The 14,167-nt window shown below is 41.1% G+C and overlaps 1 protein-coding gene across 6 annotated transcripts in view; it reads left to right on the forward strand.

The window, feature by feature from the left end:
• LOC138596893 (protein Aster-B-like) overlaps positions 1-13,595 on the forward strand; it is a 64,911-nt gene extending 51,316 nt beyond the window's left edge. For all 6 annotated transcript variants that reach the window (XM_069668350.1, XM_069668351.1, XM_069668346.1 and 3 more), the window contains 15 exons: positions 824-908; positions 1,590-1,693; positions 2,451-2,546; positions 2,970-3,050; positions 3,156-3,271; positions 4,238-4,400; positions 4,525-4,717; positions 4,872-5,015; positions 5,243-5,361; positions 5,458-5,600; positions 6,057-6,160; positions 6,403-6,703; positions 7,151-7,258; positions 7,598-7,718; positions 9,501-13,595. In XM_069668350.1, the coding sequence (XP_069524451.1) occupies positions 824-908; positions 1,590-1,693; positions 2,451-2,546; positions 2,970-3,050; positions 3,156-3,271; positions 4,238-4,400; positions 4,525-4,717; positions 4,872-5,015; positions 5,243-5,361; positions 5,458-5,600; positions 6,057-6,160; positions 6,403-6,703; positions 7,151-7,258; positions 7,598-7,718; positions 9,501-9,590 (1,968 nt within the window). In that variant the 3' untranslated portion in view covers positions 9,591-13,595. The remainder of the gene's footprint in view (positions 1-823; positions 909-1,589; positions 1,694-2,450; positions 2,547-2,969; positions 3,051-3,155; positions 3,272-4,237; positions 4,401-4,524; positions 4,718-4,871; positions 5,016-5,242; positions 5,362-5,457; positions 5,601-6,056; positions 6,161-6,402; positions 6,704-7,150; positions 7,259-7,597; positions 7,719-9,500) is intronic.
• The last annotated feature ends 572 nt before the right edge of the window (positions 13,596-14,167 follow it).

Here is a 14,167-nt window from a genome sequence, read left to right on the forward strand (position 1 = left end):
ATTTTTTGTTGTGAGCGAGCCGTTCTTTTCCCACCAGACCTGACCTCAATTATTATTTTTTCTTTTGTCTCAGTCTACCTCTTGTTACTGTATTGGCAGCTATTGTTTCCTGAAGCTGCTCTGTTGAAGGAAAAGCATCTGGCACAGACAGTGAGAGCCCTCACTTTGGCACACAGTTAGAGATTTTATACATCACAGGCTCTTTCTGTAAATAATCACGTCTGCTGAAGCCATGCGGAGGAAAGTGTGATTGTGGAACAGGATATGGCTCCCAGACCCCAGAAAGCATTAATCAAACAACTATGTATGGTTCTGTTTGCACTTGAGGTTTCATCAGTTGTCTTACTCCTTGTCACTTAACAAAAGCCTCATTGTCTGACACATGTTGCTCTGTAATACACACTCGAGAATGTGACTCATATTATAAATGCTTACAGTCACGGCCGCATGTGTATTGAATGATCTGCAGCGGGCTGATGTCTTCGAATTGCGCTTTGAGAATCATTAATTACGCAGCCTTACAGATAACTCCACATACCAATGCTTGCCATTCACAATACATCCATTTTTCAGTGCCTGTCAAAATCACCCACAGAACGAAAGCTAACGTGTGATTATGAGTTAACCATCCTGATCAAACCTGTGGGTGGTTTTAACATGGTTATCTCACATGTTCATGGAGACAAACAACTTGCGCTGCTCGACAGAGACGACACTTGCGAATGAGCGAGCTCGAGCGCATGAAGAGTGTGAGTTTTTGGTGGCGTACGTGTGTGTGTGTGTGTGGTGGTTTTTCTAACTCTGCCTCTGCCTGTCACTGCAGGTGCTGAGCCCGACGTACAAACAGCGCAATGAGGACTTTAGGAAACTCTTCAAGCAGCTCCCTGACACAGAGAGACTCATTGTTGGTGAGTGGGCAACATAGACAAACAGAGGGCAACTCGGCACTGTTAGGGTGCAGCTAAGCTAATAACGAAGTAGTTAGTTATTATAAAGTGTTTAATCCTTAGAGAACAGAAAGGGGATGCAATTGAATATTATACATAACAAGTGTCAAACATCATGACGTGATTTAAATATGTCTCGGAGAATTCTGCCAGATTTTAGACACCTTACCTTGAGGAACCTATAACCTGATAATGAACTTTTCCTGCAGTCTGTCGCTTTGACTGCAGGGAAAGTTCAACAGACTGCACTGTGCCATGAACGCATAGTGTCACAAGTTAAGCAGATTTGTTGTTGCATAATTCTCCCTGCTCCCCCAATGAATACCGTCTCTGTCTGAAACGCCTTGAAGAATAAAACTGGAGGGTAAAACTGAGCTCAGAGTCTGACTTTGACTCTGCTATGGTTCGGTAATGAAGAGTTTACAGCTAGTAAACAAGATAAACACGCAACTTCGTAATTGTAAAAAGCAGTGCTTTGAGGTTTCTTTGTGACAGTGCTCTCAAATGACCCTTAATAAAGATGAATTTGATGTATGTTTGATCTTGTAATGGACACACTTCTGATAGCGATTATGTATCTTTATGATTTTGCGTCATTTATGGTGTTTCTGTCTCTGATTATGTGACGTCTTCTCATTCCAGACTACTCCTGTGCTCTTCAACGGGACATCCTACTGCAGGGACGACTCTACCTCTCTGAGAACTGGATCTGCTTCTATAGCAACATCTTCCGCTGGGAAACCCTGGTATGTTTGTTAACCCTCAGGACCTCTTCTCATTGACTTTTTTATGCAGTATATTGGAAGAATTGGGGTCGCAATTGGAGCTATAATATGTTAAAGACCAGCTCCAGTCATGTTTTAAGACATAAAATGCTCTGCTTGAAATAATAAATTGTGTCAAATATTTTTTTTCTGCAAAATACATTTGATTACCTTGTAAAAATTATCCCAAGGCATCTCCTCCTTCTCAGCTTCTCCCTCATTAAACACGAATCTGCATAGTCCCTGCCCATTAGCAAATTTCCAACCACCCCCTCCGTAGCGAAAACAAAACATGTCTCTGCCATTGTTAAGTGGCAACTTGTTGCAACTTAGCTAGCTTAAAATGTAGTAATTAGTAGTAGTAACGTTAACGTTAGTAGTCAGTAGTGAGTTTGCAAAAATTACGATGGCTGTTACAGCTGGCTCGTGCATTGCAGAAGTGGTTGCCATAGGTTACACATAATGATATACATAGCGTCACCCCATCCATTAACGGGATTGGCTCCTTAGGATTTGTGACGTCTCAAACCTGCAAATCTGAAAACGTGTTGTTCAGCCTGTCCTTGGTACACTGCAGTTTAAAAGCAGACAGGCCCAGCCATGGAGATGACTGCTTATGTTGTCTCTAATGTGTAGCACATGAAAAACACCACATGGAGATGTTTACAAGGTTAAAAACTTGATTTTCACTGGAGGCGGTCATTTATGTATAATTGTGTTCATTTTTGTGTCTGTGTAGCTGACAGTGCGGCTAAAGGACATCTGCTCGATGACGAAAGAGAAGACTGCCCGCCTCATTCCCAATGCCATCCAGGTCTCTACAGACACTGAGAAGGTAAAGCATGCTGCATGACTATACACAGACATTTATATTGTAGTTGCAACTCACACCCGGTAGTGACTCATGTTCTCATACCTAAGACTGAAGAGGGAACATGTTTTAAATTTAATCATCTTTGCCTGAAGAGACAGTGGGGAGGCTTTGAGGTACAGAGTGTGGTTGGTAACAGATTCATGATTTCATCTCTGTCGCCAACAGGGGGGACATGTTCCTGTCACAAATTGGTGACTGGAGAATGGTTGGCGAGATATTAATGCCACACCGTGACTGCAAAAATATGTTGCTACAAATTAAGATAATCCCAGATGGAACATGTTTTTTTTTTAAACCGTGCTGGCTCTTTATTTTCAACAGTGAAGTGTTATTCCATTCCAGGGCTCATAAGACTTGTATGTAATTACCATATATTTCTTACAGCACTTTTTCACCTCATTTGGAGCCAGGGACAGGACGTACATGATGATGTTCAGACTGTGGCAGAATGCGCTGCTGGACAAGGTGAGCAAATCTGATGATAGTTCCAGATCATGTTCACATTGATAAGTCATACTTTGTTTTGGAGTCTTTTCCTTACTTACTTTGATTGGTTGATGTGTCTTGCAGCCCTTGTGTCCAAAAGAACTGTGGCACTTTGTTCACCAGTGCTATGGCAATGAGCTCGGCCTGACCAGTGACGATGAGGACTATGTTCCCCCTGATGACGACTTCAACACCATGGGGTGAGTCTATTTATACAGCAGATTCAATTAAAATGGTAACCATTATAGACAAATGTCAGTCGATTTCATAATTACCCAATTCCAAAAATAATGAAAGAGCTTATTATTTGCAATACTCTCATGTTCCGCCAAATACAAGCAGTCACAATCTCTCCAGCTCCTACAACATTTCGACACATGATTACACACTTAACATCCTTCTCTAATTTTCACTTTAGTTTGTTGAATCTGACACAGCTCTAAGGCTGCAAAAAAGTTGCAACACTGATGATGCTGCATTCGGAAGTCTGAGGGCTTAAAAGATCTCTTTCTGTTATTCCTTCATTTACATCTTAATTTACATGTACATGGTGAAATCAATGAAGAGTCAAGGTTTGGATCTGTTTGGTGTCCAGAGCACTCAGCGTCTGATGTTTCCTGTCTACTTGCCTTTGGGCTAAACATGTGATCTGACTGATTTGCCTGTATAATCTTTTGTCCTCATCCAGCAGTCTGTACACATCTCTCTTTGGGTGAACTCAAACTGTCAATGTGAGAGGAAAAAATACTTAAAAGGCTGAACTGAGGTCAAATTAAATGGTTTTGAAGTGATTCTGGCTTTGTTGTTGAGATATGATTGATTACATACCTATCAGTAAGATGGAGTGCAGATCATTGTGAGCATATTTGGCACAGAAATATCCAATTTCAATGGAAAAAGTAAATACAATTAATACATTGTTGGTTTAACATTTTTTACAAGTATACTAAGCCAACTTTAATGTGATTGTCCAAACATGCTGATATCAGTTTTACCACATGTATGCAAATACTGTCCACCCACCCACTAGCCGAGTCAAATCACACCATAAAAAATCTGCAAACACTACTTCTCTCAGGTTTTACAAGAAACAAATACATGTTGTGAGATGAAATGAGTTGCACTTAGTAAACTTCCTGTCTTTCGCTGTTCTCTGGTACCCACAGGTTCAGTGAAGAGATTCCCAATGAAGAGAACGAGATAAACAACGACAACTTGTCAAAGAGCAGCGCCGAGGCCAAACCCGAGGGCAGCCCTCCTCTGTTACATAAAAAAGTCGTCCCAAACAGCACATTGCCCAGCCCTGGAAACCATGACACGCCCATAACGGTAAGTTGGACACTTGTTTTAACACCCACCCACACATATACACACACATTTATGCAGGCTGAATAAAGTGCTTAACCTCTCAAGTCAGCAAAGATATTTGATGCCAATTTTCTCCTGTACCCAGTTTGCCCTCCAAACAGAGGAGTATGCAGATTGCCTACCGGACGGCGAGCTGCTTGCTCTGCCGCTGTTGGTGGAAGAGAAGAACAATGATACCAGCGGGCCTGGTGGTCCTGTCCCCTCTCCCTCTCTGGACTTCAACGACAACGAAGACCTCCCCACGGAGCTCAGTGACTCCTCCGAAACACACGATGAGGGTAACTGTACAGAGCATAGTATACACTTCACGTAATGTAGTGGAATATCTGCTCCTTCTTTGAGGATGATACTGATGGCACTAAAAATGAGAGGTCAGGATTTACAATAAGACCTGTGTTCCTCGTCTTCTCTGTACATCTCTTGGTCATGTAGGTGAAGTGCAGGCCTTCCATGAGGATCTGAATGGCAGGCAGCACATCAACGAGATCTATAAAGTCAGCGTGGATAAGCTCTATGACATCCTCTTCACGGAGTCGCAGTTCATGAGTGACTTCATGGATCAGAGACGATTCTCAGGTAAGAATTTGTGATACTTTCACAGCTGAAGGAGTAAAGGCACAACCTGAAAAACAGCTGTATGACAATATAACATCTTTTGAGCTTGAATGCTAACATTAACTATTGTCTAATGGTAGCCAATGCGTCATAAACTATGCTGTTTTACTTTTAAATATAGCCTGATGGCCTGTATTACAACATTTATCATTTTATTTATGTTCCTCTGTCATCATTTTGCTGTTTAGATGTAGTGTACCACCCGTGGAAGAAGGAGGATGCAGGAAACCAGACCAGAGAGATCTTGTACACCATCTCACTGTCCAACCCCCTGGCCCCAAAAACAGCCACAGTCACTGAGACACAAGTACAGTCAACCCTAGTATATGTAAACCATTTTTATTTTACATCCCTTTTGAGTTTGAGATGCTTCAATTAAACCATGTTATCGTTTTTTCACCAGACTCTGTACAAAGCCAGTCAGGAGAGCGAGTGTTACATCATCGACGCCGAGGTCATCACGCATGACGTGCCCTACCACGACTATTTCTACACTCTCAACCGCTACATGCTCACCAGGGTGGCCAAGAACAAGTGTCGGTTACGGTGAGTAAGACTCAGGGCCTGTGAGTATTTCTTCATATGTTCCTAATAAGAAGAGAGCATTTCCAACAGCATGCTGAAAGACAAGGGTGGTGCTTAGGATCTTTAATCAGGGTGATCTGCCTCTTTTGGTGTACCAACTCTGAGCTCTTCTTCTACTTAAAAAAATAAAAATCTCTCAACTTTTAGAGAGCCTCTGGTGTCTTCACCATTCCTCTTTTTGAACCAGCCTATCATATGGAGCAGTACCCATTCCATATGTCAGACAGAAATGATCATAATTGAGAAAGAAATGTGCATTTATGGAAGATCAGCTTGAACTAGACTTCATCAAACAACAGCTAGTGGATCAGTTAATTATTAGTTTTACATTTGCTATCAATTTCCAATATTATATTTTGTTGTAAATACGTTCTTTGTCTATGTTTGAACAAACATGTTTTTTGGTTGTCCTTTCAGGGTATCAACAGAGCTGCGCTACAGAAAACAGCCGTGGGGGCTGGTGAAAGGTTTCATAGAGAAAAACTTTTGGAGCGGGCTAGAAGAGAACTTCCGCGTTCTAGGTAAACCTGAGTGTTGCTTGTTTGTCTGTTTGTGTAATATAATAATATATTTTTACATAAATGTAAATGAACAGGTATGAGAAGGTAGCACTACTATTTTCTGCTATTAAAGGGCTACTATTAAAGAGAGAAAAGATGGGTGTGAAGACAGTTAAGTAAACAGATACTTCTTCATGGCTGCAGCACTTGAATCTAAATGAGGCGTGGTATGAATGATTGACAGTTGTCTTCTTCCCTCCCAGAGTTAGAGCTGTCCAAGCTGGAGGACATACTCACAGAGTCCCACCAGTTGTCTCCGAAGGCCAAGGTGGTGAAAAACTCCACGGTGCGGCGGAAGAAGAGGCCTCTTCCCCACATGCGCAGCCAGCATCTGGACGAGGCGCTCAGCCCTGTTACCACGCCAACAGATGAGGAAGTGATTCAGAGGATCAAACAAGTGGCAGGCTCCACGCAAACCAGACACCAGAGTCCAGAACACCATCACCTGCCCGGAGGGCTCGCTCTCTACAGCGTCTCCAAACTGCTGCTCATCATCAGCTTTGTGTACGCTACTTATCACTACACACGCAAACATGCTCGATAGATAGATATAGAAGGGATGCTTCTATATCTGGCTATGAGGATGCAAATACATAAGACACATGCTGGCATGACACACAAGTACATGTACACACATTCATCTCACCTAAAACTGAATTTTCCCTGAGTTTCATTATTTCATCATTTTTTCCTGTTTGTTCTGTGTCTAATTCACTAATCAAAACTGTGTTGCTGTCTGATAAATATCTCATTGTCAGTCTGTGTGTAACCTCTCTCTCCTCTCCTTCCATTGCCATCCATAGGATCTGTCTAAGGTACATAATCTGTTTAGCCAGCGTAGCCAGATACCTAGATTTAAGAGTATTCCTTGTCACTCTTTGTACAGATTAGGAGAATAAGAAATGCAAAGTGGAAGACTTTTTTATTGACTCGCCTCTTTTCCTCCTTCAGCCTGGTTCTGCTGGTGTTCCTCAACATGATGCTCTTCTACAAGCTATGGATGCTGGAGTACTCTGCACAGTCCTTAACAACTTGGCAAGGTCTGCGGCTTCATGAAAGGTACACACACACACACACACACACACACACACACACAAAAGAATCCCAGAATGTCATCTATCTCTGCAGAAATAAGACTGAATGTAGTACTACTTTAGCTGTTTGGCTGGTGATCACACACATACACTTTGACGTACACGTGCACACACACTATTAAACATACACACTAAACTATATCCATATGGCTGTTGAGTGCGACAGAAAAACGTTGAGCTCTTTAAACTACCCCTGAATTGCTCAGGGCTTGCTGAAACAATTTCCCAAACTGTTTGTTGGCAGGCCCATCAGAATGGAAGTCTTGCTTCAGCTGCTTTACCCTGATGTGTGTGTTTCTCCCAGTAAACTGCCTCAGACGCAGATGGAGTGGGCCCAGCTCCTGGAGGCTCAGCAGCGTTACCATGATGCCGAGCTGCAGAAGTGGAGGGAGATTATCAAGTCGTCAGTAGTGCTCCTAGACCAGGTACTCAGGCAGATTTTAAAGAAGTCCTGTCAGAAGTGTGATGTGATGTTTGATGTTTGTTGCGTTTTCAAAATGTTAACAACTCCCACAGAGATCGCCTGCTTTTGTATTTGGGTGCGACCATGTATCTGACATCAGCAAGACACAGTTGAAGCAAGCTAAGAATCCTGCCACTCTGCTTTGTTGCAGATGGAGGGATAATGGACAGGAGGTTATTTTAGCAACACAGCTAGCAACCTTATTTGCCAAGTGAACTATTTGACCATATATGACCAAAGTAACTCTGCACTAGGCATTACATCCTCTACTGAGAGAGGGCGCCTGTGAGCCAGTAAACATGAGCTACTGGGCCCTGTTTTTAAAATTAATTATGCAGCAAATAAGTCTTGATATAAAATATTGTCTTTTGCTGTCCAGCTTCAGTTCATCCTTCTTAATTTTGTGCCATTTTTCTAAAGCCTTATTTTGCTGGTCACTTCGAAGCAACTCCAGACTTTTCAAGAATACAAAAATCTGGTTACTGAATGGCAAAACATATCACAATACGTCACTTCAGTGTTAATTTTGGCAGCTATTTTAGATTTAGCCTTAGTCTTTAGAAAATAATGCACTTTAGTTTTAGTCACATTTTAGTCATTTTTACCCTTTCTAGTCAACTCAAAGACAACTCAAAATATTTTAGTCCAGTTTTTTTCAGTATAAAGTCGTCACATTTTAGTCATTACTTTAAGTCAAAACATTTTCTCTCTTGAGAAAATATGACTCACCCCCCTCCAGTCTCCCTCTGTTTTTTGTTTTCACCGGTTTGCTTCAGGTAAAATTTACACTTAACACTAACTTCAAATGACGTGTAAAAAGCGCCCCTTTTTCTGGGAGCGCGCACAGAACCTGAAGCATGTCACTTTAATGAAAACCTCTTATAGTTCAATAAGGAATTAAATTGTGAGACACTACTTACTTGACTGAATCAGATATAGAAACTTTTCTTTCAAATGACCTGTTTTCAATATTCGGTCCATTTAGACGACTGAAATGTTTGATTCATAACAGTATTGCAGCCTGCAGCACTATTGGAAAAATATAATTTAATTATCTTAAAGCTCCTGTGAGGAATTTTTAGCTGGTTATGAAACAGACCAAAACACTACTAACTAACAATATGCGCTACAAAAGCGAAACCATCAGCGACAAGATTAAATATTTCCATATAGACATTTTCAATAGCCCCTTTTACACGGCCAGTTCGAGAAAAAAAAGCACATACTGTTTGTTTACACCTTACAAACCTTTTGCTTCCGCAACGCCGGAACGCAATGTAAAAACACACACTGGGGCGGCTTTACGTCCGCATTGCTCGGTCCAATCTAAAATGGCAAAGGCAGCATGACGGCGGAGCTTCATTACGCCTGTTACTGCTGACACCTGGTCGGTGTCAGGCGAAGCAATATACCGCACACCGCCCGGAACAGCCTTCGATTACATGTTCAACGGCAAAGATCCGTGGTGAGTGATACGTTTGACTGTTAAAAGTCAGCAAGATTAGATTTCTCATCAGTAAACACTACTTGTGCTTGTACAGGACAAGATAAGCAAATAGAAAAGAGTTACCGCTTTGTCAGCAGGGGTCGCCAAGATCGACACAAAAAGAAAGTTCCTCTCAGTACCAGTAAAGGAAGTAGAGTCACTGTTACTGTTATCATGCATTAATGTAGGTCAGAGTGAAGTCACAGTCTTTCACAAACAAGCTAACATACTTTTTTCCTTCTCCTTTCTCTTCTTCAGATGAAAGACTCTTTATTGAACCTCCAACGAGGCATTGGTTTAAGGGACTACAGCTCAGAGGCTGAGGAGAAGAGAAGTCGCTATCACTGACACACCACCACAAGGCCATGAGGGCATGCTGTGCAATATAGGACCTGTTTTGTTTGTGAACCAGTATGCAGGCAGCAGCAAGACAGAGAGGACAGAGGGGGAGGCGGGACCAACAGTGAGCTGGTCCAAAAGACACAGAGAGAGGAACAGTCGTCTCCAGCGCACACAGAGGTGAAAACCCCCCCGGAGGAGGACATACTGGACAGAAAGTGCCCCTACCACACACAGGAACTGAGGTGTCCCAAACATCACTGAGGCATAGTGGGAAGGTGCTTCTTCTCTGCACCTGTGGGATAACCGTTTTCTTCTACTCTCTTATTTCCGAGTGCATCCTACTGTAAGCTGTGTCGATCAGACAGCGAGAGAGAGAATGAAGGGAATCTACTGCATGCATTTAGACAACCTAGCTCCCCTCAGTCAGTGTTAATGTGGTTCAGTTCCAGTCTATGTGTGTCAAAAAAAAGAAGAACAGAAGATGTGGAGAGATCGAGTCAAAGAGAGGGGGGTCCTTTCGAGTCTTAATGGCTTTCTACACTCTCGAGACTGTTCCAAACCCATCGTCCCCTAGAGGTCCTCGCTGCAGTGTCCCTTTAGGAAACCTCAATGTGATCAGAGTGCGGTATCATCCCATGACCACAAAGGAAGATGAGTGTTGTAGCTGGGAGCTCAGCTTCAGTTTGTTGCCTTGTTTAACCTGGCCTGTATGGTCTCCGTCAGGGCTGGTTCCCTGTCAGACCATTGTGCTGAATTATTTATTAGTCGAATCGAAACACTGATGCCAGTACTTTAACCTTATACGAAATTCCCATCATCAGCTGCCCCTGCAACAGTGTTAGTTACCTTACATTGCATTATTCCTCATCCTTCTAATGAAGTAGAATGTATTCGCCTGGACCGAGAGGCCAGACTTTGATCACAACTCATTAATTTAAAGAAAAGGGATGCTGCAGCTCGACTAATAGGGAGACCTGTGTTCTTACATGTTTTATTACTAAACTGTGACTATATCTCTTTAAATATGTTTCAAATTAGAAAGAATTCTATGAATATATTTGAAATATATAAAAATATTTCATTATTTAATATATATATTTCAAAATATATAAACATTACCTATATTTATTGTTAATTTATGTACATAATGAAATTATCAGAGCTCTAGACCAGTTAAAGAATTTCTAACAAAAAGTGTTTTCTTCTAAAAATGCATGCCAGATATGTCTGTGACATGTCCAGTGTGCAAGTATGATTCTGCATTCGCGCGATTATATTCGCGTGTGTGTGAGTGCGTGTGAATGCGTGCATGCATGCGTGTGCGCACAAGTGTGTGCTGTAAAGTGTGACATTTTTACCATTCCACACTTGTATGTTTCTTATTTTTTCATTTCTGGCTCTTGCAGCCAGACTGCCTTTTTAATGCTAATGCATTTGGATGCCGCCTTGCATTAGCCCCGCCAGGGTACAGTTTACAATCGAAGAGTTTTGTTCCAAAATGACATATCCAACATTTGACAACAAAGTTACAGCCACTTTCACAAAATTGATTCATTGAGAAAACTTTCAATTAAGTCACTGTTTGACACATTGTATGTAGCTTAAATCTGTGGTTCACAAGAGGAAGAAGAAAGACATGATTATCTCAATTTTTAAGATTTAATAATGAGCTGGATATATAACATTTTGGAGATGAACCCTTCATCTGCCCTACTTGAGCAAATTTTGATCTATGTCACCATGTTAGTGGCTTGATGACTTAAAGGTGTAGTTCGACCTGTTCAGAAATTCACATATTTACTTTCTTGCCGAAACTTAGATGAGGAGATTGATACCGGTCAAATGTCTGTGCGGTAAATTTGAAGCTACCAGCCAGCACCGGTTAACTAGCTCAACAAGTAATTTCCCCTGTTTTTGTGCTAAGCTAACCATCTTCTTGCTCTACTAGCCAGCAGCCATGTAACTTCAGTTTGTCTAACTCTCGGCAATAAACCAAATAAATGTATTTCACAAGCTGTTCCTTTAAAAAGAAAAAACACCTACTTCAGCCCGTATTATACTCTCCTTTCCCCCTTTTCAAGTGTCTGTCTTGGATGCAATGAAAGCATGAGAATTATTTTAACGCAACTAAATTGAACCAAAAGAAAGAAGTAGAAATGTACATCACGAATGACCATATTGTTTTAAATGAAGTATTAATCATGTATGTCATGTATTATATATTTATATATATACTGGATTAGGTGCGGTAAAGAGCATCTTTTAAAGGTTTGTCAGCTGACAGACTTCAGCGATGAGAGCACTTCCAAACGTAAGAAGAACTTCCTTGTGTTCAAAAAAAGAGAAAGTGAAGCACTTTAAGGCCTCTTCAGGTAAAGAATGAAAGAAAGAAATGGCAGCAGTTTAGTTTTAAGGATGAATGCAGGGCTAAGGAGAACGTTTCTAAGTTGTGTTTTCTGATTTGTTCATTTGACAATCACACTGGTGATTTACAACTTCCAACCGCATTAGGAATACCTGAATTTTAATCATTTCGGTTTTATCACTGCTGTTAAAATAATGTTACGTCTGCCCAGACAGACTATTTGTGCTTCATTCTTTTAAACAGATTCCACGTGAATCGCTTCCAAGGTCACATCCCAAAGCCCAATCTGAGACTCCCTTTCTTGTCTGCTTGAGGACAAGAATGAGCGATTTGTATGAGGGTAATGCTATCTTTACTGTGTGCCTGCGTGGCGTGTTACTGACTGACTTACTGACAGCAGCTGGAAAGCTTCAGGCTTGACCCTCTGCTGTGTGTGTGCGTATATATTACAGTTGACGAAGGCACTGAGTAATGATAACACGTGGAAACCTTATGACCTGAATGTGAGTGGTTGGAAAGCTTTTCTGTTTTAGTGAAATCACCTTTCCAATCCTGACACTGAAAGACTATGTTGAAGTTTTGCTTCATGTATATGATGGTACAGAAATGCTATGAAAATGTGATTGAGATGCTTTAAAGAGTTTGTTTTTGTGTATGATGAAATGGATTTTCCTCTTTCAGATGCTTGAATTATATATTTTATTTGTTTGTTTGGAACTGCAAACATTCTCATACTGTTTGGAACGAGACGTGGTAAATGCTTGATGGTGGTTGGTTTTACACTCCAACTCTGGCTGCTTTCGTTTATAGTGAGAGACAAATTTGAACATTGAACAGATGTAAGCCACACATCCTATTAAGTTCTCACTCTGGCCTCCATTGGCCCGTCTGGATTTAATTTCATCAGGCTTTTTTTTTTATCTTCATCATTCCCTTCCAAACTCCATGTTTCCCATTGGAACAAACAAATTCATCAAATCAAAGCTACGATTGACTTTTCATTTGTTTCTCACTTTTTTCCAGTGTGCACTCTCACAGTGATCTGCGTTACACGAATGATTGTATGATTGCTTTTCGCTGCACAGCTGTGGAACCAAGGTGACCCGAGAGTTCTGGATGCCACCGTTTTGTCACTGACAACTAATGAATTGTGCGCTTCATTGACTGTATTAATTGGCATTTGCTTGCTGTCACAGAGCCGGCAGGCGAGACATTAGTGCAACCCACGCAACCCAGTACTAACTAACAGCCTTGGTTGAATCACACACACACAACCTCCGGAAAAACGACCACTGATCAAACTCGCAGCAAATTCTCTTCTTCGGGTGTGTCTTGATAAAATATGTACTGGTGTAGTTCTGTTCAAAAAGAATTCTACTGTATGTTTTTTTTTTTAGAAAATGTTTTGATCTCTAGAGAGACTTTTAGTGAAATTTCTACATGAGATAAAAATATACTGTAAGTATATGTTGTGTATATCTGCAGTGTGCACACACACTGACAAAGGAATCCAACCTGCGCTGCGCGTAGGTTCTGACTTGCCGATGACTTTGCCTCATAGAGACTGAAGATGAAAGTGGCTTTCTGGTTCATGTGAAGTAGAGATTGGAAGTATGAATAAAAAAAAATATATGATATACAAATAAGTGTTGCTGTTTTTGGAGTCGACAATTTGTGACTTAATCCCACACATGGTTTATGATGTCCTTACAGGAAACGGTTGTTATCCTTAAATAGCCGGTATGTTTGACCTCAGGAGACTTGTGAAGTGTTGCAAAGGAAGATTGCACGAGGCACCAAGATGAAATATTCATCTGTTACTGCACTTTAAAAAATAAGATAAATTCAGAAGGCTTTAAAATATTTATGTCACATATTGAATGCATTGTTATTTTGGGAGTTGAGTGTACAGCACAAGTTTCTCAGAAGGAGCTGTATGTTCAGAGCAGTCTGCTCACAGGATTCATTGGCTCCCTGTTGTCTGTCTGTAATTAGTTGCATGAATATCCTACTAATTACCACAGCCTCTAGGTTATATAAACTCAGCAGGGGGACGCAGCTGAAAGCTGATGCCAGTGTGTGTCACTGAGAGTAACAATGATTGAAAGTAACTCTTTAAACAATTGTGATGCTGTTGAGCAAAACATAGCGGAACAAAACTTACACATTTTCTAACATTATGTAGAATACATTCAATGCTTTTGATACAATTACAAAG

The sequence above is a fragment of the Semicossyphus pulcher genome, unplaced genomic scaffold (assembly GCF_022749685.1).
Source record: "Semicossyphus pulcher isolate SPU_LCO1_2020_fin unplaced genomic scaffold, fSemPul1.0.p SCAF_19, whole genome shotgun sequence".
Taxonomy (NCBI): Eukaryota; Metazoa; Chordata; class Actinopteri; order Labriformes; family Labridae; genus Semicossyphus; species Semicossyphus pulcher.